This window comes from Brachionichthys hirsutus, chromosome 4 (assembly GCF_040956055.1).
Source record: "Brachionichthys hirsutus isolate HB-005 chromosome 4, CSIRO-AGI_Bhir_v1, whole genome shotgun sequence".
Classification (NCBI taxonomy): Eukaryota; Metazoa; Chordata; class Actinopteri; order Lophiiformes; family Brachionichthyidae; genus Brachionichthys; species Brachionichthys hirsutus.
The window spans coordinates 13,405,499-13,419,397 of record NC_090900.1 but is presented as its reverse complement, the minus strand read 5'-3'; the positions used below and the strand labels follow the sequence as shown (position 1 = coordinate 13,419,397).

Here is a 13,899-nt window from a genome sequence, read left to right as displayed (position 1 = left end):
ATGACACTGGTACTAAAGCACACAGTCACAGATACGCACACAAAGACACAGACACACACATGTAAACACATTCATCTATGAGGGAAATAAGTTATAGGTCTATGTTATGTTCTTTTTTTCCAGCTTGAGCAGGAAATCTCTCTCGTTCAGAGGAAGATGTCAGACCTGGAATCAGTGTTACAGCAGAAGGACATAGAGTTGAAGGCCTCAGAGAGCCAGAGGACCAGCCTGGAACAGGACCTGGCAAACTATATCACAGAATGCAGTGTAAGTAAACCCGCACTTAGAATCAGCGCTCAATTCCTTTACAACAAACTCCACATCCAAACTGTATTACTTTTAGCACGGTGTGCACCCAAAACAGGATCAACTGACTGAACATTTTTATCTTAGAGTCTAAAGCGCAGCTTGGAACAGGCTCGTACGGAGGTGTCACAGGAGGACGATAAAGCTCTGCAGCTTCTGCACGACATCCGGGAGCAGAGCAACAAACTGCAAGAGATTAAAGAACAGGTAGGATAGCATCATGGAGGTCATCTTGGGGCCAGTAGGCGCAGAACTTTACTACTCATAATGTTGTTGCCTCAAAAGTCATTGCAATCCCTCGTGACTTTTGAGTTTTGCTCTCTGCACAGTTCTTGAAACAGAACAGATGGATTGATTCATTTGAAATAATTAACTTCTTCAGCTGTTATTTGCAGTTGCATGCGTGTATTTTGTTGAATATGTGAAGTAGGAACAACAAAGAAAGGGTTTCATGTTAGTAGCCAGATGAAGCAGGACAAGTCTCCAAGGCCAAAGTGTGTGGGTGGAAGTGTAAATTGAAAATCTTCACACCGTGTAGAGGTACAGTCAATATTTTATTAAAACAGCCAGCCCAGAAATCCCTTAGGATCTCATTTGTATTATTTATTATGTCCCTTTCTGAAATCTTTGAACACTATACCGTCCATTTATGTATACAGTATTTATTTGTATGTTTTCCATTGATGTCTTTTGTATATTGAAAGACAAAGTTGATCATGAAATGTGGTCGAATGTACAAGACAAGTGTTTAAATTAGATTCAGTTACAGTAAAAAGGGTTGTGTTTACAGTAATGATCTCTATTTAGTGAAATCTAAAGTGCTGAATGTGACGTATGGCTCAGTGTTTATGTGTACAGGTCCTTTTCTTCACGTGTGTTGCTACAACATGAATGAGTGTTGTCATTTATGAGAATTAAATCAGATAAGCTGACATTAAAATGATCTTCCTGGCTTAACAAACCTTTTTTTTGAGAACGGTAATAGAAAAACAACATGTTTTTATCTCAGCCAGTGCTGGTTACCAAGCACTGAGTACGTTGTGCAATGGTTGCTATGGTGACGAGAGTCATATACCTACGAGTGAAGAGAGCAGTGATGCAGTGGGCAGGCTGTCGTGATGAGGTGCTGGGGCCTTAGTATATACTGTTAGAGAAACTGCATTTTTGACCATCATATAATACGCCACCCTAAAATTAGTGGTGGAATATGAGCAGCCAGTTATAATCAGTTATAATCAGTTATTAAAATTCACCAAGATCACACTGGTGCTGCTGAAGCTGATGAATGATATTAATGATATTTGTGACCAACAACAACAGATATCTGTCTGTTGTCTGTCTGTCTGTCACAGTACCTCCTTACACAAGGTGCTGCCTCACGTAGTGCCTCTTTTATCTGTGATGATGAGGATGAAGAATATATTTATTAGATAGAATGATAGAGTACAAGTACAGTCAAACAGTAGTATGCATTGCAGTACAAGTACAGTCAAACATCCTGTCTAAGAGGAGCATTTCAAAAAAGCCCTTTTGGTCTTGTTTCCGTTGAAAGTCCTTCGTACATAAATCATCGACATGTAACAATACCAATAAAATAAAAATAAATTACTCCATTGATGCAAAATAACAATAAATTAAAAAGACACATAATATGTACAACATAGATGGAGAAAAAAGGGGGGAATGGGGGAAGGTTAAGGGGGGGGGATTGATCTGGAGAGAGTCGTGATGACTGTCTCCGTTTCTGTCCCCCTAAATGGTGTATTTTTAGGGCCGTTTTGAAGGAGGCCAAAGAGGTGCATGTTTTGAGGGCAGGAGTCAAACAGTTCCACCCTTGGGGGGGCAGTATAGTAAAAGGAGGATTTACCCATGTTTGTCTTATAGGAGGGTGTAACCAGGTTGTTGTTTGCGCTCCCTCTAGTATTGTGGCTGTGGGTGTCACTAAATTGTTTTGTGATCGCTCAGCACAAGAAACACGTTACACATATACAGTTGTTGACAAAAAAACTAATTACATTAGCTGAACTATGGTGATTTAGTTCATATAGCTATACAGACATATAGAGGGACAGCAATATGGTCTCCCTGCATCGCATGCAGCAAAGACAGCCGAGCGATTGATCAGTCCATGGTGAGGCTCAGCCGGCTGCTGCCTCAACACACGTCTCTTCGCAGTATTTGAAAGATAAATGTGAAAATTCAGGGATATAAAATAAAAAATAATCTAAAGATGTTAAAGTTCATGGAAAATTACTTTTTAGTACAAATCACTGAATAAATATAACTATTAAATTAATAAAAAAAACTTTGCATGATTGCAGATAATGCATGGGCTCATATGCCTCTCTTGACTGCACATCGCTGCTATCTGCCTATTGATGCAGCAAAAATAATGAAACCTCTCAAAACAAACATCCTTTTTTTTTTTTCTTTTTTTTTCTTTTTTTTTTCTTCTTTTTACCTTGTCTGCATTCGTGCTCCACAGTGACGGACATAACGTCAGTCACTGCTGGAGTTCTATGCAATTTTTATTCTTATAGTGATTGTGACCGTCACCTGCCCTCTTGGCAGCCTAGCCTATTCCTATTTTATTGATTTTATTACCTGCTTACCGCCGTAGAGGGCTGTGCACACCGCAGTGAACATACAACATGGACAAACAAAAAGTGACAAATACACAGTGTTCTGAGAAGAAAGTGCAATGGATTTATTTGTGCCCCTTAATTCTACCCCTTCCATCCAATCATCACCAAGAGTTGTCCCAATACACCAGGTTCACATTCGTCTCTAGAGGAAAGTATGGATCACCAAGTTCTCAGATCTGAGGAAAAAGAGAGAGAGCAAAGTGAGAGCCACAAACACTGACCCAGCAACCTCCACTAACTCAGAGATCTGTGTGCGGGGTTGACTCTCTAAACGAGTTTTAATAGGTGCTGGAGTGGTGGATCTGGCATGCGTGAAACCTCCACCTAAGAACGGGGCAGCCATCCCGGACCCAACAATGGCAACATAAGCCCCCAGATCACCCCAAGCAGCTACAGCAACCCAAGAACGACCACCATGGCCCCACCAGAGCCACACGCAGAAGAACCAGTCCAGGGCCCGGGGGCCCTGGACTGGTTCTAAACTGCCCTAAACTGCCCATACATCCTACTGTATGGGCAGTTTAGGATTAAAATTAAAATTGTGGAGCGTTATGGTCTGTATCTTTAAGGTTATTTTAAACTTGTTGTGGTTGAAATTTATCTGACTCTGTATTCCCATTGGTTCCTCTCAGCAGGGTATTTACACAAGCTAAATCCAGCATTCCATCTTGAAAAGCATCTTTCTCCCACGCTCTGTCATGACTACAGTCATTCTAATGCAGAGGCCATGCATTGTTGGCACAACAGACAGTACAGGTTAGGGATCAGTTTATTTTCACCAAACCTGTAAACAGAAGAATTGAAGGATTATCGAAAATCCTTTTGCTGTTGTTTGAGTTAAATAGTTAGAACTTTTAATTGTCTACATTATAGTTTTGCATAAATACAGACAACCATGGATGCAGATTGTCATGATATCCTTCTGAAACAAAGTAATTGTGTGCTGCGTGTTTATGAGCAGGATATGTAAGAAATACGTTAAAGCTCCCATATAATACCCTTTTTCCACAAGTTAACGCAGTTCCCAAACAATTATTTGAAATATCTGTGCCAGTCTTTGGTCAAAATAGCAAACAGATGCTGCAGGACAGCGTCTGCCATGTCTGTCTCAAACAGCTCCGTCAGAAATGCCTTAAACCCGGAAGCAAAAGTACGTTCATAGTGAGCACGTAATGTTGTATTTCTCACCTTAATATTGTAGCGCTTACCTTAATGTTTTTTTAATTCGTTGTAGTGCTTTTTAATTTGTTGTCGTGCTTCTATTTTGTTGTAGTGGTTTGCACTTCAGGGCCACCATAAAAAAAGCCTCTGAAAATGAAAATGACACTTAGTTGATTGCGCGCAGCTGCGTGCATGCATTGAATGTGCATTCATGTGCACATTCAAGATTCAAGATACTTTATTATCATTATGCAAACATAATAAAATCGTGTGAAGGCCCACGGCTTAAATCACACACCGGAACATAATCAAAAACAAAAACTAAATTCTCTCTAATAGTCCTGTTAACAAACTTAGAACTTTTAATATTGGTTTTGAACAAAAACAATCCCTCTGAAAAACACAAAACAGGTTTCCTCTTGCATCCCTCTATGGTAGATGAAATTTATAAGATTCCCACCTGCTATAAAAGATGCCTCTAAATGCTGACACTCTATTTCTGAGTCACAGAAAAGTATTTTAATCCTAACGAGAAAAGCACTCGGAGAGTGCAGACGTCTGCCAAGCACCACAGTCTCCCTAAATTGTCATTTCCACCAAAAATAAGGGCCCTACATTTATTTTATCTATATCTTTTTTAATTCTTCAACAATGAAAACAAGCCTTTAGCAATTGGATTCGTATTGATGTCATTATTAGAAGTTATTCACAAAAAGCCCACTTTCAGTGATGGCTATTGAAGATACAACAAATCTGTTTGCCCACAGTGTCTTGGTAAAGGCAGCAGAAACAGAACCTCCTTTGTGGAGGTAATAAGAGAGATTATATAGAAAGTGTCAAAAACGACACTATCTTTAAAAAAAAAAGCCTCCATTATATGTAAATTGGAAAATCTGGATCGCAACAGTATCCGCAATCCAGATGAAATTCGGTGGTGAGATAGAGACCCCCACCCTACATGACTGCGTCAAATTCCGTAAACATCGGTCAATAATCAACCGAGATATTGAGGAACAAATTACAGACAGATAGACGCCGGCGATTACATAACCTCGGCGGACGTAATTACAGCAGTAAGGTATCCATATATTTTTAGAACTATATGTAATATTTGTAACTTAAGTATGTAGTAGTAATAAGTAATAAATAATAAAGTTATTTAGCAGCATGTTAAGGAATAATTAAATTCAATTTACATTACATTAGATTTACACTGTGTTACCTTTACAACTGGCCCTTTGAGGGCAACCATAATGCTGATGCGGAGAAAATGAGTTTGGCACCCCTGTCCTAATGTGTCAGTTCAGCATTTGCCTATCCGGATGCAGAGAGCTGCTGCTTTCTATTATCCTGATGGGCAGAGTGATTCTCCCTGACAGCTGATGACGACTTGGAGATTGGATCTGTTGGCTGTGACTAAATACTGACATGTGCATGAGGTGGCTGTGGCTGATCAAATGCTGCTCTTTGTATTTCTTTGTCTTTTCATTGGCTTTTTATACTGTCAGTATGGTTGGATGAAAGTTCGCTGCACTGCTCTTTAACAAAATGACATATAATGGCCAAACTACAAGCCTTTTCATTACCTGCACTATCTGTATCAGTTCATCTTATACTAGCTGCATGTGCAAAATAAATTCATTTTAAATCAGTTTTTTCTTTATAAATGATGCATTGGCTTCTAGCAAGAAGGTATTATTCCTGCCAAGTTGCTACACTGTTAGAGGAGCAGCCTCAACGGTTAATGTAAACAAGATAATCATTTTCAAATGGACGAGGTTCTCAGAAGAAGGCAGAATGTGAAAACAGCATCCTATTTTTTAAGGAACTATTTGGCAGAGGTCGTTTTTGTATACAAATTAGAATGTACTATTATTTTTGTGATATCCTCCTGAGACCCAGCCCGTTGACATGCGTCCTCTGTAGTGGACAACATGTCCACTACAGAGGACGCATTGTTAGTGTCATTGTTAGTGTTATTGCGCAGGGCTCTCATCCAGCAGTGTCTGTGCTCCTTGTGCAGGAATACCATGCACAGCTGGAGGAGATGCAAGTTTCCATCAGACAGCTAGAGGAGGACCTGTCTGCTGCTCGTCGCCGTAGCGACCTTTATGAGGCTGAGCTGAAGGAATCTCGACAGTCTAGCGAGGAACTGAAGAGGAAGGCCACGGATTACCAGCTGAAGATTCAGAAGGTCTGCACCATCACTCGTTATGGAGCTATGGTTGCTTTGACAACGACTCTACATATTGTGCTCACAGCGAAATGCAATGAAACATTGTGATTCTCTCTTATTTCACTTAGTTATAGTCATTATGAAGTTTCCACCTTACTGTTTACCTGCCATGATCATAAACAGGAGAGTATATTTATTTCTCCTATCCTATCCTATCCTTTCCTTTCCTATCCTATCCCCCCAGACCAAAGAGCAAGGCAAGGTGGAAGCAGAGGATGCAGTTTCAAAGTTGGAGAAGGTAGTTTATGATGTTAGTGATTGTGTAATTGGCAAGGCCTAAACATGTATGTTTGTGAGAATGCTGGCAAACAAAAGCGATGAAAAGAATAAATGGTAATCAGCTTAACTATCAATCTTTACATGTGATCATAAGGAGACTTTTGTTTTTCAGACCAATGCGGAGCAGCAGACTAAGATCCAGGATCTTCAAGAAAAGATTGCCAAGGTATTTATTCTTATTATTTATTCTGGCCACATTCATGAATTATTTATGTGGGCTTTATTTGTGCTTTCGAATGCATGGGATGTAACAGCACTTTACACTTCCAGTTGATTATATAAACTCCTCCATTGCCCTCTCTGACTTCTTATGCCGCATTCAGATTTAGTCTCTGGACTGGGAATTACTTAGCTGTCTGCTACATTTTACAGCAGTTAAACAGTTTTCTTCATGAGCAAAGATAATTACTAATTCTTTAATAATAATATTTTTTTTTTGTCCAATTGGACTTTTCCTACAAGGGAGTGTCGGTATTTACCGTTTAGTGCTGCAGGAGGTTGCAGTGTTGATAAAACTGAGCCTGAGCATATATCTGAGATTGGTCTGCTTCTGACTCAGTGCTAACCAGTTTAGGAAATAATCAGACGGGAAGGACTTAATGCTTCAAATAACTTCATGTTAACAAAATGCAGCAGTTTATTAGAAGTCAATGAACTTTGCAAAGGATGACTTTTAATTCTCACACATAAAAACCTTTCATCAGCTAATGGTGACCTCATGCCAGCAGTGTTGCAGTGAGTCAGAGCTGACACAGTTGCATGTCATGGTATTTATTTATTATTACCTCCGCTGAGGCGTCCGTCTGTCCATCTGTCCGTCCGTTAGCAAGATAACTGAAAACATTCGGGACGGATCTGGATGAAATATTGGGAATGTTACCAGGAACAGATGATTAAAATTTGGTGATGATCCGGAGGAGATCCTGGATTCTGGATCATTTTGAAATGTTTGGTAACATTGCAGTCAATGGAGCTTCAAAATCTGTTCCTTAGTATCTTGGTTGATTATTGACCGATGTTTATGGAATTTGACACAGTCATGTAGGGTGGGGGGTCTCTATCCCACCATCAAATTAGATCTGGAATGGAGTCAGTAATAAATATTTAAATTTAACATTGAAAAATCAATTTATGGATTCAAAATTCAGTGAAAAATACACATCAACCCGGATTCACTTTTAATTTTCATTCAATTTAGAACCTTTAGGTGATGACCCAGATCACCATGTGGATTTGTAAATCCAATTAGCTGGGGAATGAGCCGCTCTAGTTATACATATTTTCTGTTCTGGTTCATGTTTCATGTTTCGGACAATAAAAACCTTCTATTACATTTATGGTTGTGCCTAACATGTCTTTTCAAAAAATGTTTCATCTCCAGTCTTCAAAGGCCAGTGCTGAGGCCACAGACCTCCTTCAGAGTATGAGAGTGGCCAAGGAGCGTGTAGAGCGAGATCTAGAAAGGCTGCAGAACAAAGAAGACTCCAGCGACAGCCTGCGCAGACGCCTCCGCGAGACCGAGGTACATACACAACTCTGTTTACACAAATGCACATCAAGCATACACAGAGAAAAGCACGCATGCTTCAGCCGCTTGTCTGTTTCTTCTGGTTATTCTGTGTATGATGTCATTTTCTGCTTCGCAACATCACAAAACTGTTGTTTAAAGTGTTGCGTAAATAAATCTGGCTTGAGTATGTAAGCTCAAGAAGCCCATATGTTCTCTTGTAAACATGTTTTTGCACCTTCTGAGGAACACTTGTGCTGCGATGGCATAATATCATGACAGATAGCCTGAATGTCGACACAATTGATCACAATTACTAAAACAAATCCATGTTTTTGTGCGAATGTTTTTAATACATGGCGTTTAAAGGTTATAAATTATTATATTATTATAGCATGCCATCTTGTTGGGATTATCTGGATGGATTATTATATCTTCTAGTCAATTTCAGTAAATTAGTGATTGTCTGCTGGGAGAACTAAATAGATTTTTAGTAATTCAATTCAAATGGATTTATATAGCGCCAGATCATAACAGAAAGTTATGTCAAGGCACTTTACAGGCGCAGCAGGGAAAGTCCTGCAGGGGAAAACAGAACCCAACAAAGAGCAAGAACCTTTGTGATGGAGGCAAGGGAAAAACGTCCTTTTATTAGGCAGAAATCTTGGACAGAACCTAAGGTTCATAGTGGGCGGCCATCTGTCTGGGCCGGCTGGTTTGAAAAGGAGAGAGAGAGAGAGAGACACCAGTAGAAAGACAGAGAGACAAACAGATGGAGAGACAGACAAGGACATGTAGGAGAAGAGTCAAAAACAAAGAGATGGATAGACTGATAGAGAGACAGAGAGCAGGAGCAGATCAAATGTAATAGGCTGCAGAACAAGGCACTGACTAAAGAGCTTTTATATAAAGCTATAAATGCTAATGCTAGTGATATGGACATCAAAGTTGAAGGCCACGGGTCCAGGTTCCACGGACAGAAGGGCCTGCAGACAGAGAGAGAAAGAGGGACAAACAGAGGGAGAGAGAGCACAAGACTACAGGGAAGAGAGAGAGAGATTACTGACATATATTTATAACATGAATAATCAGATAGAGATGGGAGAAGCTCAGTGTGTCATAGGAGGTTATGCCACCAGTGCTGGCCTATGAGAGCATATTGATTGACTATAAGCTTTGTTAAAACTTGAACATAGAGATGGTGTCTGTCTCACGAACCGAAACAGGGAGCCGATTCCACAATAAAGAAGCTTGACAACTGAAAGCTCCGCCCCCCTGTCTGCATTGGGAAATATTTGGAACGAAGAGCAGGCCAGAAGGATTTAATTCAATTCAATTCGTGCTCTAACAGGAAGCCAATGCAGAGTTGCCAGAACAGGGTAAATGTGTTCTCTCGGTTTGGTTCCTGTCAAAACAAGAGGTGCTGCTTTCTGGATCAGCTGAGAATGTTTAATAGGGCTGTTCAAGATTCAAGATTCTTTATTGTCATTACGAAATTCTGTGAAGGCCCACGGCTTAAGGCACACAAAAGAACATCAAACAAAATGCAAAATCTTTTAAAACATTGAGATATATATTGTTGGGGCAACCAGACAGTAATGAATTGCAGTAATCCAGCCTGGAAAAAGCTATCAGTCGCTAAGTAACAGTCGTATCTCTACTTCCATTGATCAGGGAGGGGTCAATGCCACACGAAGGCCGACGCTGATGAATGTCGTCCTTAATAGATTCTACTTTGGTACTGAAGAAGATCATGAAATCATCGCTCCTGAGACCTGTGGGAACAGAAGGGTCAATAGAGCTAGAGACAACAGCCCACTGCACCTTAAAATTATCAGTTTGTCTCAACAGAGATGGGTTATATCATGATAGAAGAGACACAGAGGTAAAGCTTAATATCCCACCTTTCCTGCATTCCTTTTTGATTCTTCCAGTCTCGATATGAAAAACATTTAAGAGCTGTGAAATAAAGTGTCAGATCCACAGCTGGACATGACATCTGAACGTCTTGAATACTGAACTACAACTCTGGCATCCTGATGGCTCTGTGTGTGTGTGTGTGTGTGTGTGTTTGTGTGCATCATTTATGTCTATTGTGAGCAGGATGGCAGGAAGACTCTGGAGAACCATGTGAAAAGGCTGGAGATTGTTGAGCGCCGGGAGACTAAACTGAAAGACGAGATCCAGAGCAAGGCCCAACAGATTCAGCAGATGGCAGAAAAGATTCTGGTAAGCCACCATTCCCCACATGTCTGGAGCGAAACAGTCAGAGGAGGTGTGAGATAAATATAGCTCATTGCAGAGGAAGTGCTATTTTACATAACATTTATTTTATTATTTGTAGTTTTTATGGAGGATCTCAACGTAAACTTTGTTCTTCATGCTGAACCCACGTAACTTTTATCATGATAAGTCACAAATGCCCCCCTGTAGAGTCATGTTTCTATTGGTTTCACTAATAAGTGTGTGTGTGTGTGTGTGTGGACTGTCTATGTGTGTGTGGAGGTGAAGGTAATAGTTCAGATAGAATTCCATATCAGAGAAACGGTCCCATAGCTTTTTGCATTAGTTCTAGTTTAGACTATTTGTGTCAGAAGTTAGATCGATCAATAAGCTGCACTGAGGGAAGGTTACAGGCTGACATCACTGACATGGGCGACATTGTGCTTCATGCACAATTACACTTTCTCCTTTTGTGTCACAATTGTGTGACACAAACACAGTTCCTTGTTGACAATGTCTTGATCACATGTGTTTGAGCCATTCTTTTGAACATTAAACAAACGGTGGTTTGAAACTGTCATTGTCTGGTGAATGTGATCCTGATATTTTATAACGCAGTGCACATTATCGATGTCGATGTTTTTCTGAAGGCGCTGGAGGAGAATCTGCGAGAGACCCAAGCCACAGCGCAGCGGCTGGAGACTTATCTGAAGCAGAAAGAGAAGCTCTATGAAGACAAAATAAAGGTTGGCTTTCAGATACACACATGCAGACTCTGACAGACTGAACTCTCAAGGTTTGCAGCTGGTGTGGAAGATTTGCATTATCATGCCTTATAAATTAATTTATGAATGTGATTGACTACTGCCCTGTTTGAAAGAAAATATTTTAATTGTTTAGTATATTTTATGTATGCCAGGTTGCCCTTTTGTTTCCTTTAAGGGTCATTGTAACACTCGGAGAGCGCAGACCTCCGCCAAGCACCTCAGTCTCCCTATATTGTGATTTACAGAAAAAATAAGGGCCCTACATTTATTTTATCTATACTTTTACATTCCTTAACAATGAAAACAAACCTTTAGCAATTGGATTCGCATTGATGCAATTATTAGTTTTGTTTCGTGAGAGTCTTTCAGTAATGGCGGATTCTTCTGGATCTCGATCCATCTGGATCTCGATCCATATCTATTGAAGATACAACAAATCTGTTTGTCCACTACTAATTCCACAGTATCTTGGTAAAGGCCAACAAAAACAGAACCTCCTTTGTGGCGGTAAAAAGAGAGATTATATTGAAGGTGTCCAAAAACAAAATATTTTGTTGTGGAAATTTACCCCAAAGGCAACGAGATCTGTTTCCTAAGGTATTAAAGATAGAACTAGGGAATAAGGGAGGACACATAGAACAGGAGAGCCTGAAAATACTGAGGAAACAGAGGATGTTCTGGCAGAGAACTGTCCAGAGAGTCAGGTCCAAAGAGGCAGGAGGTGATTAGGTGAGATGTGTAACAGGTGCGTCTGTTTCAGTTCAACAATCCTCCGTAGCTGTGCAGCAAACATCACCATAGCAACCCTCACAAATGGGGTTTCAATGTTAAAACTTCATATTTCTTCCTGACCTCATTCTGGACCAGACCCAGTAGACATTTTGCATGATAGTGCACACCGGACCTCTTTATGACTGTGATTTTTCGGTGAGTGAATTGAATGCATATTTTACGAGATGGGATTTTTGGAAAAAGCCTCAATTATAAGTAAATTGGAAAATACGGATCGCGACAGTATCCGCAATCCGGATACGAGGCGGATTCAATTTGGGAGTAAGATAAAGGTCCCCGCCCTAAATTTCATAAACATCGGTTCATAACCAACAGAGATATTGAGGAACACATTTTGAAGCTGCATTGACTGCAATGTTAGTGAACATTTCAAAGTGATCCAGAATCCAGGATCTCTTGTGGATCGTCACCGACTGTTCCTGGTAAGATTCCCAACATTTCCTGAAAATGTCATCAAGACCTGTGCAGACCGTTTTGAGTTATCCTGCTAACAGTCAGACAGACAAACCAACGCAGGCGAGAACATAACCTCCTCGGCAGAGGTACTAATGATAGTTGTGTAATACAGGGATCATTCTTAAAGGAGCCTTACTTATCATGAAAATCACATCCCAGTAGTAATTGCAGAAGAAGAGGAAGGAAGCGCTGCACCCACATTTTGGAGGTCACACTTCAGCTGGTTGAGTTGTGGGTGGACTCGGGAGATCTACAGTATGTCATCTCACGTTCTCTGTCCTGTTAAGTGATATCCTGGTTATGGTTCTGTGGGCTGCCTGGCATTGAGCAGGTGTTGGAGGCCCAGATGAAGGCGGACATGGCTGATAAGGAGATGCTGGAGTCCAGTCAGAGCAAATATGAGGAGGAGGTGCGGGAGAAGTGCAGCATCATCAGTGAACAGAAGGCAGTAAGAATGATGCTTTTATCACACTGACATAGATTTCACATTTGGACTAATCTTGGATTTGTTGCAATGAAGCACAAAATAAAGCAGAATAATCCAATTACGATTAAAGCCAGTGATGTGAAGATCCACATAAACAGCTGTACCATCCGTCATTTCTCTGCAGACCATAAATGCTATGGACTCTAAGATGAACAGCCTGGAGCAGAGAATTTCCGAGCTGTCTGAGGCCAATAAAGTGGCAGCCAATAGCAGTATCTATACCCAGAAAAACATGTAAGTACTGATGAAAGAACTGTTTATTGTTCTGTCTGGGAGTCAAAAAAGAAAGAATAATAGTAAAATAAATTTTCAAATTGCTCATCATTCACCTATGAAATAGAGATGAATTAAAGTGAGAGCCAAAGCCTTTCTTTGATGATCCCAAATACAATGCCTTCTTTCGTCGCCACGAAATGAGGAGGGCAAGGTATAGAAGACATGTCTCGTTCAAACAAGGCCTAGGAGAAACCGTCTTGTCTCTGGGACGATATGTTCACATAAATATCCCGAATTGCCTCCTACTAAATGTTATGCAAGTGTGTGTTCTTGATAGGAAAGCCCAGGAGGAGATGATATCAGAGCTTCGCCAGCAGAAATTCTACTTGGAGTCTCAGGCTGGCAAGTTGGAGGCCCAGAATGCCAAACTGGAGGAGCATCTAGAGAAAATTAGTCAGCAGGAGCAAAGCAATAAGACCCGTGTGCTGGAGCTGGAAACGAGGCTCAGAGAGGTGAGGAGAAATTGTAATCCAAGCAGAGGATGTACATGTTAAACTGTCCATTTTACAAGCTAATATCTTCCTGGTACATTAGAGTCACCCGAATTTGCCTATTTCTCTTCTTTACAGTCAATTTTGCTTTCTTTTTTTTATGCGTGAACCTAAAACAAATGCTAACTTCTTTCATCAGTGCTGATTTGGCTCTAATTGCAGTAACACCTGCGCGTGATTGCTTCCCTGAATGCAATTTTAGGAAATCATTATTTTTGCCTCCCTCATGACCCCAAGTGGAAGCAGGTGCAGCAAGTAAAGCGATCTGTATAA

At 40.5% G+C, this 13,899-nt stretch overlaps 1 protein-coding gene across 1 annotated transcript in view; it reads left to right on the top strand.

Annotated features, from left to right (window-relative positions):
• Positions 1-13,899, top strand: part of LOC137918161 (citron Rho-interacting kinase) — a 37,775-nt gene continuing 23,876 nt past the window's right edge. Inside the window, exons 1-12 of the mRNA XM_068760913.1 lie at positions 1-9; positions 124-267; positions 394-513; positions 6,136-6,306; positions 6,533-6,586; positions 6,740-6,793; positions 8,009-8,149; positions 10,238-10,363; positions 11,008-11,103; positions 12,704-12,820; positions 12,984-13,093; positions 13,413-13,587. Of these exons, the coding sequence (XP_068617014.1) occupies positions 1-9; positions 124-267; positions 394-513; positions 6,136-6,306; positions 6,533-6,586; positions 6,740-6,793; positions 8,009-8,149; positions 10,238-10,363; positions 11,008-11,103; positions 12,704-12,820; positions 12,984-13,093; positions 13,413-13,587 (1,317 nt within the window). The remainder of the gene's footprint in view (positions 10-123; positions 268-393; positions 514-6,135; positions 6,307-6,532; positions 6,587-6,739; positions 6,794-8,008; positions 8,150-10,237; positions 10,364-11,007; positions 11,104-12,703; positions 12,821-12,983; positions 13,094-13,412; positions 13,588-13,899) is intronic.